Genomic DNA, 15,807 nt, shown 5'->3' on the forward strand with positions numbered 1-15,807 from the left:
CGAGCAGTTATCCGAGTTATCTTTACTGACAGCCTGCCACGCTCGCGCTGCAGTTTCATAATAGAGCCATCAGAGGGAGGGACTTTACGCGCACACAAAAGCCTGATGGTGATGCCACCGGTGACAGAAAACAACAGCCATCCACCCCGGAGGAGCTGTTTTCTGACTCAGCTGCAGCTATGAGACGAGGAGACCAACTGTAGGAGACGTGGACACTGATGCACCTTTATCATCAGCTCTGCAGCTGACTGAAGGTAAGACTCTGTGTTTTTAACTGCAGCCAGTTTTGTTGAGACACTTGCGAAAAACTCATGAAACTTGCCAGAGAGGAAGTTTGTGGTATTTCAGCTTGTGAACATCTTTTTTTCTCTGTCTCTCTTCACATTTGTGTATACATACGTGTTCACTCCCATGCTGCACAGTTACCATTTTATCTCTAAATCCTTATTCACAATTGTCACAATGGTCATGTTCTGGTATTTACAAAGCCTGTGTAACTGCCATTCTCAACCTTTTTAGCCAGACATAATGTTTCACAACAGATGCCCTGCCCTAATTAGCCAGAAATGTTCTTTTCATTTGTAATCCTCATTATACACTGTTATACTGCCCAGACGCTGTTGTGCGAGTTGTAGTTTAAAGCCTGTAATACTAGTGAAGAACAAAGAGGACCCTTTTTTCTGTGCTGTGTTATGGTGTTAAGGCTTTCCCAAGAGCAAGGTGAAAGTAGCTCTAATTCAGTAAACGAATACCTTACAGCAAGCTGCAACTTGTAGTAAACATTTTCATCACTGCGCTCAGAAACCAACTCCTCTTTGTGTCAGCAGGGTTGGACTTGTGGTGTGCAGGAAGAGTACTCCTGGGGAGGCACAACAACTGGCTTTACTGGAGCATATCAAGGAGGCTGTTTTACATATCTGTTTTACATATTAAGGAACTACATCAATGAGGACGCCCGGCATGGCGGTATTCAAGCAAGAGAACGTGGAGGATTTTTATGAAATTGGAGAAGCACTGGGAAGGTGAGGATTTGTTCACGATTTGCTTTTATGAAGGATGTCAATGAGAGGTTATTTGATCCCCATCTCTTAGAAGATGATCCTTCGCAGTTTGTGTGAGTCAGAGGGTGAGTCAGTTTCCCTTGCAAGCGCTTGATCCGGTGGTCCTCCTCCTGTGTACGTAGGTATGCAAACAGCTGGCCTGTCTAAGCTTGAACTGGGGAGTGTCGTTGGGTTAAAGTGGGCTGAATTTTACAGCAAGAGATAACGTTCCAAAGCTAAATGCACTCGAAGAAAAGAAAACAGCTGTGTTTGGGGGTCAGATTTGTCAGTCCAGGAATGCAAATGAATTGTGAGCGATTTGCTTTACATGGTCTGACTGTGGGGGGGTGGACCAGGGTGTCGAAGTGCTGTGAATAAAAAACCCCGTAAAGAGCAGACATGAAGGAAACTGAGGAAATATGTTACAGGAAGTTGATAGATTACAATATGGATTGAGGAAGCTACGCCAATTTTGCACGGAAGGACAGCTTGGGCATGTGCACCACTCGATAACAGATTGAGCGGGTGTAAAAGCAAGCATCTGACCTGTAGCCTTTCACCATTAATCCCAATATGCACTGTGTCCCAGTCTTTGTTGGGACATAGCTGCTTTGACACACCCTGATCCAGACCTGCTGTTGAAATGACTCCTTCAGGTCTATAAAAAAATAACCCAAACAAAAAACAGAAGAGGAAGACATTTCAGCAAAGGCCTCTTGTAGCATGAAAAGTTCAAATGTATAAATATGAAATATTTTTACAGTAATCAGGCTTTGACTTTGCAGTAAAGCACTCACGTCTGATGGTTAAAAATAATGATTCATGAACAGTTAGCTGATCAATAAAATTAATAAATTATCTAATACTTTACATAGTTTGCAAAGTAAATAGATTGTAAACACCATTTTAAAAAAATGTACTGTCATTGATAATTGCACATGAAGTTGTAACATTAGAGGGATTTTCCACGGACAGGCAAAGAACAAGAAGGCAAAACAAACACGGCTGTTTGCACAGAGGCAACTCAAAAGCTGCTCATATCACCACAGACTAGTAGATTATTTATTAGGTTACATCAAGCCATATGTTGCAAGTTAGAAATTCCTTTTAAAAGACTTTTTAAAACTTATATTTAAAAAATGCCCTTTAAACCCCTGCAAGACATGACAGACGTGGGAATGTGTTGTTCAAAGCTGAGTCGGTTTTCATGAGAAAACCTTTGCCTGAAAAGCAAAGGGGACTCCGCTGTGGGCTGAGTGCATGTTTAACATCAGCATGTCGAAAGTATGTGACACTTTTAAGCTACTGTGGTTAAAAGCCCTGGTTACCTTTCTGAGTAACCAAACCTGTTACATTTTATCAGTATCTTTCTGCAAAAGACTTTTCACTCACACTCACGGTTTTCTGGTGAGCCTTGGGGGACGTGTTTTAGCCCACCCACAGTTTTGAGAGCCTCACGGGTTCAGAGCCCTCCACTCACATACCTCAGTGGAACTGTTACTCAATTGTCCTATAAGAGGGTGGGGAAATTTGGCAGAGGGAGGCAAAAACTGTGTGACGTATTTGAGATGTCCTGTGCTGTGGTACTGTTGCACCATTTCTGGAAATTGAATTAATCATGTTGACAGGTTTTAATGTCTCACAGCCCCGAGAAGCAGTACTGAGTGGCTGTTTCCACCAATGACACAGAGTTTTGGTTAAACCTGTCAGCCCTTTGACATGCGGGGCAAGCTGTGACAAGTGTACCTGTCTTTCCATTCGACTGATGACACTTATGACATACAGTACAGTGGTAAAGTCCGAACCAAAAGATGCCTTTAACAGGAAACGGTGAGCTGTAACTGAGCATCAAGGTAAGACTGAGAAAAAGGACTTCATCGGAGATGGTGTTTGTGTCCCTGTTGGCTCATAACAACTGATAGCTTTTAGTAGATAAGTAATGCTGCAGCCATGAAACAACCACGAGAAATAGCATTATCTTTGTGAGTCAGTGTCAAGAAACTACCATCTGTTAAACCCTCCCCCCAAATAACATGCAGACTTCCCCCAAAATTTAAAGTCACTGAATGTACTTTACACCATGGTTTCACTCTGACTTCCTGAATGCTTTCATGTTGACTTCTAATGGTAATCCCTTGACTCTTTGTGTAGCACCACCGTGACATTATTGCTATGTATGAAAGGTACAGCGAGTGACGTGATCCCAGGGTGAACTGTATGACTGTGACGATGCCTTAAAATTGAATCTGGTCAGTTTGTTAATGTGCGGCTTCTTACAAAATACCTGAAAAAACTCGCAAGCCACCTATACTCTATCTTGACGGTGAGATGGATATTTAAACATCAGTTATACTGACAGGAGTGAAAGACTCCTGCAGCACAACAGCATGTTTGTCGCTGCTTGAGTTGACCTCGAGGTGAAAGCTCATCTGTCCATTAACAGAGGTTCACAGAGTTTTTGCTCTTTATTCTGTAAACATTGCAGAAGCATCTTCCTGATATGCAAAATATTTTTCCAGTATCTATGTGGGTTCATTTAGAAGAAAATGATTCGACTAACCATTTTACAAGTTTTCTTTATGGAATATCCAGAGGGCAGTGATGCAAATTTTAGCGGTGCTCGAACAATAAATGCGTTGACGTGAAAAGAGCCCACAGGGCAGGCACACAGCTGTTTCAGATTACCAAAAAGTACTAGAATTTCTCTGTCTCTATAGCTCTGAGACATTCCTGCTGTTGTGTAAGTTGGGGGGAAAAAAAGAGAGAAGGGAGTTTATTTGGTGCAGCCTAACTGAAGGACCCTCCATGTTGACCTTTTGGACATCCCCCAGAGTTCCAATACTGACAAGTTGTCCCATTACAAACAACACTAATGCCTCACAGATGCCGGTGTGTGCGTGTGCGTGTGTGGCTGGACTTAAATACCAGTGGGAATCTAGAGATTACTTTAGGGCTTAAATGTGGAAAGATTTCACTTACAGCATAAAAAGCAGAAAATGTGGCCGACAAATTGGGTTTTCAAGCACCGGGAGAACTTTAAAAGTTGGAGCTGCTTCCCTGCCGCCCTCCTTGGCATTTGATTAGTTGCCTGGTTAGGAACAGCTCTCTGGGTCAACAGCGAATCTGGCGCTCTTCGTCATCCTGGTGGTTGCTCAGTTGAGAAACATGTTTAAATATTGGGTCGGCGCCACTTGTCGGAGCATTCCTTCAACCTTGGCTGTGGCTAATGACCTTCAGCTGTTGGAAGTGGAAATTCTGCGGAGAGATGGCACTTTCAGCCCCACTGGTCGGCTTAGGGCTAAGACAGACGGCACGCCTGGCCTGTTGTGGAATACCACCCCCCCAGCATCTCTTTCCGCTGTTACTCTACACTTCGTAACAATGCTGAAGTAAAGCCCTTCCGCTGACATATGCGTTAGGTGCTCTTTTGCACATGAGCTACAACTATCATCTCAAGGGCTTTTTCTATTTGCCATTAGTTATCAAGCAAATCAAGGGGACTGCTCAGGCCCCTGTGACGGATCAGTTCCTTCCCTTGGGGTAATTGATAGATGTTTTTGCAAGTGGAATTCACTGAGTGACTTCCCCACCTCTTCAGTTAACACATTATCATCTCTAACAGGGAGGACTCGAGGGTGGAGACGTCCTGTGAATACATCAGGCAGAGGGAGGATTTGAGATTCCATGAAGCTGCGCTTTATCACTCCACCCGCTCTGTTTTTATAGGAATGTGCGTGGGATTCTTTGTGGATTATTGCCTTAACGTATGTTTCCCCACTCTCTCTTTTTTCCCCTGCAGTCTCTGCTGGGACATGTTCACACATGAATTCAATGATCTCAATAATAACTGCAAGGGCCTTAGGCTTTTAATGTATTTCCAGAACCTGAAAGCTATAGGAAGGACATCAAATCAATCTAAAGTTAAAGAGTCCCTTGTCTTATTAGATGCACAGGTGAAACAACCCCATGTAGTTCAGTGCAAATCCCCTTGCATCAAGCACTGCTGCACTTTAAAGAAACTTATACGCTTGTTTTTTTTCCCCCTTGTGTATCAGAGATGTTCAGTTTTTTTGCTGAAAGTGCTGCGGTATCAGACTGCGTCATATTTGTTTAAAAGTTTTAGACTTAATCTCTTCATTGAGGTTGTAATTGAAAGTCTGGGTTTATGAGGTCCCGCATTTACCTAGTTTTATATTGTTATTTTTGAGCATGTTTCATAAGAGGCTTGGCATAGTCAATGTAACAGCTCACAGAGCACCAGACAGGGTGTGCCACAAAAACGTGAAAACTGGCTCAACCATCTCACACCGGTGTAGGGTTACAGAGTCGGTAGCTGGTTTAAAACCACAAAGATAGTATTTAATCCCTTAATTTGTTTCAGGATGCACATTGTAAACACCCTGAAAATACAAGTGTGAACTGTTGTGTGTGGTGGGTGTACAGATCTTCCTTGCACACCTCCTTTCCGCCCCTCTTTCTTTTCCACTCCTGCAGTTCAAGCGGGGGCTCTCACTCACCAACAGCAGAAAAAATGTGGCAGGTAAAGCAAGACTCTGTTTAACTCTGGCTATTCTTAGCCCTCTAGACACAGATTGGACAGCCTCTCACAGCCACTCTGGAATTTTTGTGTGGACAGTTATGTCCAAAATTCATGAAGTGCCTGCCAATTATTGCCTTTCCCCCTCTTTGGGAGTTTTTCCCTCCACAGTGTCACAATGTGTCTCTGCTGCAAACATAAAAATTCTTCAGTCCTCAAACTTTAATGTGTTTTACCCAACCATTCCCTCCTATTCAGTAAAACTCTTGCCAGCCTTGTCACCACATAAGCCCTTGTATGTCGTTGTGGCCTCACGCAGAAGGATGAGAAGCTTGTGTTCACAATAGGGTGGGCAGGTCATCCCCCAGCAACAGGAAACAACAAAGCAGCAGTAGTATGACAGCAAGCTTACTCAAGTGTTGGTCTGATATTAAAGCCACAGAAATTCCCCTCATATGGAAAATGGTCTCATATTTCTCGTTCAATCTGTCACTAGGCAAGTTATGAGTGTTATGATTTATGTTAGGGATGAGTGAAAACAGGAATATATTCCACCAACTGGAGCCAGTACTGAAGCTCATTAATAATAAGATGCCATTAAAGATGTCGTAAGCTCATGTCTATCACGTCTATCTAACATTCAAAACAAGAATGCAATGATTCACTGAACAATATTCTCAAAGCTACACACCTCTGTTGTGATTTGCTTTTCTTTCAGTGGAGTAAACACTTGAGTTTACTCCACTCAACTTGGCAGGAAGTTAAAAGGAGTAGGAGGACAGGGGCTCTCTCAGCACCACCAGATTGTCTCATTGTCTCGCCAGGAAACAGGAAGTGATGGACCATACCACAATTTTTCAGTCATCTGTGTACCACAGCTTCCTCACCAATATCCGTCTTATAATATCCTGTGGCTAAATGCAAAGAATATTATTAGAAATTGTTCGATTCCTTAAAAAAAACTACAAATCCTGATACACGTAAATCAGTTGTCACGATGTGTTCAGAGATCACATCCTCCACCAAAATGCAGGATGTTACTGCTTTTCCCGTGCTCTGTATGCTCTTTTGGTACTTTTTGTGGTGATTGCTTCTTTTGTGTCTGCAGTGGGCAGTTTGCGATTGTCAAGCGATGCATAGAGAAGAGCACAGGCAATAAGTACGCGGCCAAGTTCATCAAGAAGCGCCTGACTCGGGCCAGCAGACGGGGTGTGAAAAAAGAGGAGATTGCGAGGGAAGTGGACATCCTGCAGCAGCTCCAGCATCCCAACATTGTAGCGCTCCACGATGTTTACGAGAACCGCACAGACGTTGTGCTCATCCTCGAACTGTGAGTCACCGCAAGATTCTGCAATGCATCGCAATATCCACACAGTCACAAGAATACAGTTTCATCATGCTTTACCTCTTGAAACCTCCAAACATCTATGCACAACAGATGAGAGCCTGCATAACATAAAATGTGTTTTACTGGGTTTATGAAAAGTTATGTGTGTGCGGTCTTTTGAATGTTTGACAGGAATGCTGTAAAACAGCAAAAGTCCACTCATCTGTGAATTTATTTCTGTTTGTTGAAGCTGTGTTTGCTGAAAACCATTTGCCCCCGATCACGTCTGCCAGAAAGTACCAAATGTCTCTCGCAAAGTCAATAATGCTTGTGCTGAAAAGAGGCCAAAAAGGGCCCCCGTCTGGGGTCACTGAGTGCCGAGAAACATGGCAGGCCTGATTAGGACTAATTGAAAAACTCAGACAAAAAAAAATATGACTGATGGATACAGAATGACGCACTGTCCTTCGTTCTCATTTTCTCTGTATGAATGGTAGAGAACATTGTGCTTATGGGCCAAGGTTTCATACCATTCTTTCAGTTATGTTTATGGAAAAATACATTGGTCCACAAGTAGGGCAAATGGACTAAAAACAGACGCAAGTTGGCACCACAAACAAACATATCTCAGGCATCCAGGGCTTGTGCATCCAATTTCCTGAGAACACACTTTAGATAAAAGTGCTAGCGAGGGCTTGCTCCAGATTGTCTGAGCCCGCAGTCACCGAGTGTCAGTTTGTGTGTGTGTGTGTGTGTGTGTGTGCGCACATGTCCATTCATTTGTGCGTGTTGCAGGGTCTCTGGAGGAGAGCTGTTTGACTTCTTAGCTCAAAAGGAGAGCCTCAGTGAGGAGGAGGCCACTCAGTTTATCAAGCAGGTCCTAGATGGAGTGCAGTACCTCCACTCCAAGAAGATTACACATTTTGATCTAAAGGTAAACGTGCTTCTCCTGTGCTGCGCATCTTAAACTGCATTTGTTCTCTGTGAAACAGTTAAACTCTTTACCTCTATAGCAACTGTATTACTACGCACAAGCAATGCCAAAAAGACCTTATGTATGTATGTATGTATGTATGTATGTAGCTATCTATCTAGCTATCTAGCTAGCTAGCAGGTGTTTAATGTACGTACTGCACAGTTCTGCTATTCTGATTCACACATCCTTCCTGTTTTTTTATGGCCACCATCCAAAAACTCAGATACCGACACCTCAAGGTTACCTCTTTAGTTTCAGAACTGTATCGCCCACATTTCTATCTGAAAGTCGCTATCCTGTCTGATTTTTTTTCTAGCTGTGAATCTACGTTCCCAAGGTCTATTTTCATCAGATCAGTCAGCTATAACACCCATTAACCCTCCTGTTTAACCCCATTTTGACTTGGAATTTTACTTGAGAAATTCTTATCCCTCTTTTTGATTAAAATAAAGCTTCAGAACAGCTAAATAAACACAACACAACTCCGCACCCTAACCCTTCAAAGTCAGTGTGAATGGTTCCTGATTTGCAGGCCTATTATATTGCACAGAGCCAAAGGGCAGCGCTGGGAAATAGGGAGCCCCTTTGACAAGTTTCCACAAGAGCCCACATCTTACTAATTGAATACAGAACTGGGTGATAGTGTTCCATTTTTGTTGTTGTTCCCTTTATACCCCACATCTGGAGAGCATATAACAGTAGAAATGTAAGAATGGCTCGTTGTGAGTCCTCTTCACTGCTGATGCTTTTGCGTTGATAACTGAAGGTGGATTAGGTATGCAAAATAACAACGCACTAGGTGCTTGATTCATTCATGCCTGGAGCCTTGATTTTCAGTTCACACTGACACACCCTTGCACTAATAAGCGTGACTAATTGTTTTTCTCTAATGCTTCCGCAAAAGGAGGATTTCTCCAGGTAACTTGTTGCTTTTGTCTGTATTACCGAGCCCTGCTATTAGTGGAAATCTGCTGACATACATGCTTTGTTTCTTTATTTGCATTGCTGCAGCCTGAAAATATAATGCTGCTGGACAGGGATGCCACCTTACCCCGCATCAAAATAATAGACTTTGGACTAGCACACAAAATACAAGATGGGGCAGATTTCAAAAACATTTTTGGCACCCCTGAATTTGTTGGTAAGTTTTTCTTTCTTTTCTTTTTTCTTTTTTATTGAGTTTGAAGATTTTAATCAGATGCTTGATGTTCGGCCAGACGCTGTTTGTGATGTTGAGTGTGTGTTGTCTATTTTCAGCTCCAGAGATAGTCAACTATGAGCAACTGGGCTTGGAAGCAGACATGTGGTAAGAGCTTTTAATTACCTCTGACTCTGCTGACATCGGCACAACAGGTTGCAGTGCATAACTTTGGATTAATCTTGCGCCTTTTTTTGCAGGAGCATCGGAGTCATCACATATATACTGTAAGTTGAGATTCATCACGTCCGGGAATTTTAATGTATCTACGATTATCGACTGAGTCACGCGTGCAAACGTTTGTGCTGTTGTTTCAGTTTGAGCGGCGCGTCACCTTTCCTCGGTGACACAAAGCAGGAAACGTTAGCAAACATCTCAGCGGTGAACTACGAATTTGATGAAGAGTTCTTCAGCAGTACCAGTGAGCTGGCCAAGAACTTTATCAGAGGGCTCCTGGAAAAGGAAACAAGGTAAAAGGGGAAAAAAGAAGAAGAAAGAAATTAGGTTACTTACAAATAGGTCAAGGCCAAAGGTCAAGTTTGAAATGTCATTACAAAGCCCAGTACCAGGTGGGGCTATGCTGCAATAAATCCTAATGAAGTGCACTCCTGACCCACATGAGAATAAACAGCCAGCCAGTAAGGATTTATTTCTGCTACACGGTGTGATATATAAAATGAAAAACGCAAACTATTACAAAAACACTTTCTTTGTAAAATGCGATCCTCTTCTTACTTTCTGACATGTGTTTCCATTTAAGTGTTTACGTGCACCTTCAGGAAACTGAATATTCCTGTGGAAGTTTGGTCTTGCTGTAATCCTTAGAGAGTCACCGTCTGCTGCATGACTGACCTACGTGCCCTGTCTGATGGAGTTGTTCTGGCATATTTACACAGCTGCATTTTCTTTTTTAGAAAACGGTTGACAATACAAGATGCATTGAATCATCCTTGGATTAAGGTATGGACATGATTTATGCAGTAGTGTTGCATGGTTTGTATCATCTGTGACTGTTGTCAGCACTTCATTCCCCCCCTGCCCCCCCTTCTATGAGGAGTAAAACCTATTGCAGCTAATGTCAAAGGTAGCACACAGGGTAGCAGGCTCTTTTTTTTTTTTTTTTACTGGAGAGGTAAATCCGTTTTTTAAAGTGCAAAGAAACTTGACTACTGTCTCAAAATTCCAGTGTTCACTCCCACTAACTGTGTACTTGTCCTGGATAGATGTTTCCATACTGTCCCACAGTTAAAGTATGTATATTGTTCCTGCTTGGGAATTTTTGTTTTGCCCTTCACATCTCACACTCATCTCATCCATCTTCATGCCATCTGCATTATTCCTTTTGTCTACAAAGCCAGTGGTCTGACTCTTGCAATATCTCGCTAATTGTATTTTAATGGAATGGAAACTTAACATTGTGTTGTGGTGAAACCGTCTACCCCCCACTCAGACTGATGAAATGCATGTGAGTGGTGTTTTGCTGTCCTCATCCTGTTTTGATGCAAGCATGGATCCGGGAAACCTTACACGCTCACCAGGAATGTTTGCTGTTTTTTGGCACCCCTTATCAGCCGTGGCTTATGCTCTGGGGTCACACACTAATCCTCCAGTGCCACGTCTGCTGGGATTTTTCACTGCTATACATGTTTTCGAGATGCAACAATAAGACATCCTCTCACTCAGTCTCCCTCCCCCACCCCTACCCTTCTGTCTGAAGTCCTGCGGCCACACGGAGGAGGACAGCGCTGCCTCTGAGAAGAAAGCAAAGCAGTTGAAGACAAAACTACTTAAAGAGTACACTATCCAGTCGCACTCCAGCATGTCCCAAAACAACACATATGCCAACTTTGAGCGTTTTGCCCATGTGGTGGAAGACATTGGATTAATGGAGACGGGATTGTCCGAGGTGGCGGAAGCTTACCGCACCCTGCAGGGTGACATAGAAGCGCTGCTCTCCATTTACAATGACAAGGAAGCTTGGTACAAGGAGGAGCGTGAGACCGCAAAGAAACAGCTCTCGCAAGCCTGCCACAAGTTTCGCAAAGTGGAGGCCACCAGAAAGCTGGTGCAAGAAGACATGAAGGCAGTAGATGTTTGTCTGGAGAGCATCGGCAAGAGGTACAACCACAGGCAGGGCCAACTGGATGCTCTGAGGCAGGAGCTGAACTCTGAGCTCCAGTGGCTCCAGGATCTGATGGGCTCTTTGCATCCTGAGGGAACCAATAGTAGCATCCATAACAGAAGTCTGAGCACACATGTAAAGAAAGCCCTGGAGGACCTGCTGCATCTGACTTGTGAAGGCGAAGTCTGCTCTGAGGCTGAACAGCCCCTCACTGAATCTGGCATAAACTACTGAAAAATCAGATTCAACAACAAAGAGTCAACAACTTTTCTTTTTGTTTTTTTTTTAAACTGCACTCTCTAAATTTTATTTATTTGTAGATTTTCTTTATTGTACAAAAAAAAAGAAGATAAAGAGATAAAGGAGAAGACCGTTATCTCAGCTAACATGTCTGCATGATTAATCGTTAGCTAAGCTTAGCAGAAACACTGAAAACAGCGATAAAGCTAGCCTGGCTTTGTCCGAAGGTTAAACAAATGTAAACACACATTATACACACTATATTTTCTGCATGGAGTTTGCACGTTCTCCCTGTCCCTCCGTGGGTACCCTCCAGGTTCCTCCCACAGTCCAAATACATGTACATTAGGTTAATTTGTGATTCTAAACTTGCTGTAGGTGCGACTGTGAGCGTGAGTACTCACGACCTGTCCAGAGTATGCCCGCTTCAGCTGGGATAGATTCCAGTCTCCTGAACTGAATGAAGCAAATGGATGGACATTATCAATTATAGAAATCTTAGTGCATTAAGTTTTGCCATTATTTTAAACAGCGTTCTGGGAGGAGACCCTAAGGCAGACCTAAAACATTCCGGAGAGATTATATCTCTTAGGTAGTTTGGAATGCCTCAGGTTCCTACAGAAACCCCCATCTAACCCTAACCCCCAGGTGACTAGAGAGAGGGGGTTTTGCCTCTGCTTATGGACTGCTGCCCCGAGCACTGACATCTCTTTTGTTGACTTTTGACAGAGTCAGCCTGCCTGTTTTCTTTAGTAGGCCTAAGCTAAGCTGAGCTTAAATTTCTCACTGGCTCTGGCATGCTTTTTAAATGACAGACAAGTACTGATCTTAACAGCAGGTACAGCAGCAAACATGATTAGTCCTTTAACTGGGATACGTGGCACAATATTTTATTTTATTTATTTATTTATTTATTTATTTATTTATTGTGACACATGGATTTATTAAACTACGTTTATTTATTAATTTGGCATTTTCTGCCTGAGCATTTAGCAGATTATTTTAGCTGATTTAGTAAAACTAAATGAAACAAATGTACTGTGCAATGGTTCTCTCAGTGGAGTGAATGATAAGTTCAAATGTTTTTTTATTGACTAAGTTTTTTTAATTGCAATTTTCTTTTTTATTGAAATGATTATTAATCCTATTTAATACTCCATGTGTAAATGATAGTGTTTTAAAAGAAAGGATCTTTTTTATGGATTTAAATGTGCTCTATTGCTGAAGGTTGATTTATTTCGAAAATATTTTGAGCTGTTTTTGCGCTAACCATAAAAACAACATCTATGATAAGATCTTATCTGTTTAAACATTTCTCACTTCCTTTACCAGTATTAGCGTCTCAACACTCAGCACTCTTTTCTTTGTGCGCTGACATTTTACACTGTTGTCAACCATGAAATAAATGTTAATTAGAGATTATGACTCTTTTTTTTTTTTTTACATTTCTGTCATTCATGATCTGAAATGTCTTCATGGTATAGCTGATTATATTAGACAAGCACATGCGCACAGCTGATGTGAGGGACAGTTCTGCTTTCTGACATCTCACTGTATTTCTGCAGCCTCTGAACCCCAGACAGGCCTTGGTGAAGAGACTATCAGTGGTCAACTTGGAGAACTTCAAGAGACAGTATGCTCGACGCAGGTGGAAGGTAAAATGCAGCCCTGTTACCAACTTGGACTATTGCTTAAATGAAGATTGCATAAAAAAAATTGCACGTCTTGCTTTGTAACCCATTTCTTTTTACTTTTGTCGGTTTCAACAGCTGTCATTCAGAATTGTGGCTCTGTGCAACCACCTAACACGAATCATGAAGAACCATAAGAATGAGAAGCTGCCCGAGGAGGATGGGGTAGGTTGCCGTGCAATGGTTTACATTAAACTGACACACATTGAGCTGCTCTCATTTATATTGCTTCAGCCAACAGCTGGTTAGTTTAACTTTGCAAATACACTCCCCAGATACTTTATTGGGTACATCCTGTTAGTGCCAGATTGAACCCTTGACTGCCTTAATTCTTCATGGCAGAGATTCAGAAAGGTTTTGGTCCATGTCGACGTGATTGCATCACACACTTGCTGCAGATTTATTGGCTGCAGATCCATGATGTGAATCTCCCGTTCCACTACATTCCAAAGGTGCTCTATTGGACTGAGATCTGGTGATTGTGGAGGGAATTTGAGTACAATGAAGTCATTGTTACGTTCAAGAAGGTAGTTTATGATGATTTGACCTTTGTGACATGGCAGCCATGAGGAGATGGGTACTCTGTGGAGATGGACATGATCAGCAACAATAATAAAGCGGGCTGTGGTTTTTTAAATGATGCACATTTTAAACTAAAGGACCTAAAGTGTGCAAAAAAGTTATCCCCACATCATTAAACTACCAGCCTAAACTGGTAATCCGTGCATGCATGGATCCGTGCTTTTATGTTGTTTACTCCAAATTCTGATTCTACTACCTGAATGTCGCAGCAGAAATCTGGACTTAACAATGGGCAATGATTTTTCAATCTTCTGTTGTACAATTTTAGTGAGTCTATGTTTCCTGGTCAATAGGAAACATTTTTTTTTCTGGCCATTCTCTGTAATTCCTAGAGATGGTTGTGCAGGAAGAATCTCAGTAGCTCAGCAGTTTCTGAAATACTCAGAGCAGCTCGTCTGATACCAACAACAACGCCACATTCAACATCACTTAAATCACCTTTCTTCCGTGTTCTGATGCTCCTGTTGAACTTCAGCAGGTCGTCTTGACCATGTCTACATGCCAAAATGCATTGCACCATACTGCCAGGTGGCTGGCTGATTAGATATTTACTTAATAAGCAGGTGCACTTACTAAAGTGGTGATGAGTGTGTATTTATTTTACACTATTTAAACAGCATTTACAGATGTAGATGTCTAACTATTTCTCTGGGAGTACCTTTACAACAGATGTTGTGTTCCGCAGTGTAGTAAGCACAGTTTTATCCTACTATATGCTGCTGGAGCTAAAAAAAAATCTCTCTCTCTCTCTATATGTGTGTGTGTGTGTGTGTGTGTGTGTGTGTGTGTGTGTGTGTGTGTGTGTATAAGAATGCTTAGATTCTTTGAGCTGTCTCCAGTGTGGAGACTCACAATTGTCAAAATCACCACAAACAGTAACTATGTTACAACTGTTTCCTAACTCGAATGTGTTGGTCTTGTCAGAGGAATTGTGAAAGCGACCAAGAAGAAGAAACTATGAAGAGGAGACCAAGGACCAGAAAGAGAAGCAGCACTTCCTGAGAGCAACCCTCAGAGTGTCCGTCACACATGCAAAACAGTGACTTTGCACCTTTATTTAGGGCTTGCTCTGCAACTGTTATACGCCACTAAGCATGGTTACAATATATTTTTACGTGACAGCTGTAAAAGTAGATTTTTTGTTTTATTTTAGAGTTTAAGGCAACTTCTTCGTTCTGAATCAGCACAACTTCTGCTGTATGTCGGATATCATTCCGGCATGTTTAAACATGTGCTAATCTTGCACTAGCAGCTATAGCTTGATTGCTGTTGCTGTTGACAGGAACTGTTGTGTATGTTAGTATATATGTGAGCATATATATATATGTATGCTATAGACAGCTTCTGTCTAAAAAGTTCTCAAGCTGTTGTTTGGCACAGTATTGATGCAGATTGATTGATATATATTTTAACAGATGTTAGCATCCAGAGTGTTAAAGGGTTTAGCGCTGCAGGATAACAACATGACAGCAGATCTTCAAATGTTTACGTGTTGTGCTTAACGATGTTTTATCATTTACTGTTAACCTCAAGATATAAGCCCCTAAAGCATCTGTATACTATATGTTTACATAGGATATTTTAATTTGTGCGGAGTTTTCTCAGACTGTAACTGTGTTTCATTGACGAGTTCACTGACTGCATGTATCTACGGTATGCCTAATATGTGAATCTAATTCTGCAGTTAAGTTTTAAATGGAATTGATAGGTTTTGCAATACTTTCATGTATTTATGTTATAAATAGATATGCATCATGTCTTAAGTTCACTTTTGCCTCTATCTTAGCCTTCAGTGTTTTCAAGAAGCATTTTACTTTCTTTTTATGTATATAAAGTGTAAATTGAGAATGTGTTAAATAAATTAATGAACATTATTACTTTGACCGTTTTTATGAAACCAAAACTTGTTGATTTGATTTATTTTCTTAACTCTGTGGAGGGGACTCGTGCCTGTCTGGGCTGGTGCTTTGCATAAGGCAGGTTACACCCTGCACAGGTCATCAGCCTACAGGGCTTACACAGAGAGACACACAAGCCTTCATGATCACATCCATACCTACAGCCAATTAACATAACATGCATGCCTTTAGACTG

At 41.8% G+C, this 15,807-nt stretch overlaps 1 protein-coding gene across 2 annotated transcripts; it reads left to right on the forward strand.

Moving 5' to 3' along the window:
- Positions 1–91: 91 nt before the first annotated feature.
- On the forward strand, positions 92–15,587 carry dapk2b (death-associated protein kinase 2b). Of its 2 annotated transcripts, XM_031747378.2 has the most exons (12): positions 99–254; positions 828–1,022; positions 6,686–6,907; positions 7,700–7,838; positions 8,892–9,021; positions 9,138–9,186; positions 9,279–9,305; positions 9,396–9,548; positions 9,993–10,038; positions 13,006–13,095; positions 13,210–13,296; positions 14,638–15,587. In XM_031747378.2, exons 2-12 carry the CDS (start codon positions 946–948, stop codon positions 14,713–14,715), a joined length of 1,098 nt encoding a protein of 365 aa, XP_031603238.1. In that variant the 5' UTR covers positions 99–254; positions 828–945; the 3' UTR covers positions 14,716–15,587. The 2 variants fall into 2 exon arrangements, with proteins under 2 accessions (XP_039471160.1, XP_031603238.1); XM_039615226.1 differs by lacking the exons at positions 13,006–13,095; positions 13,210–13,296; positions 14,638–15,587 and adding an exon at positions 10,796–12,999 and having other exon boundaries at positions 92–254.
- The last annotated feature ends 220 nt before the right edge of the window (positions 15,588–15,807 follow it).

Source organism: Oreochromis aureus, linkage group 7 (assembly GCF_013358895.1).
Source record: "Oreochromis aureus strain Israel breed Guangdong linkage group 7, ZZ_aureus, whole genome shotgun sequence".
NCBI classification, from domain to species: Eukaryota; Metazoa; Chordata; class Actinopteri; order Cichliformes; family Cichlidae; genus Oreochromis; species Oreochromis aureus.

Excerpts from the sequence above, each read along its gene's own strand:
- dapk2b (XM_039615226.1), top strand. The coding sequence starts at position 946 with ATGAGGACGCCCGGCATGGCGGTATTCAAGCAAGAGAACGTGGAGGAT. Across the intron at positions 9,022-9,137 it reads TGGCACCCCTGAATTTGTTG|CTCCAGAGATAGTCAACTAT; the intron begins GTAAGTTTTTCT and ends GTCTATTTTCAG. Across the intron at positions 9,549-9,992 it reads CTCCTGGAAAAGGAAACAAG|AAAACGGTTGACAATACAAG; the intron begins GTAAAAGGGGAA and ends TTTCTTTTTTAG.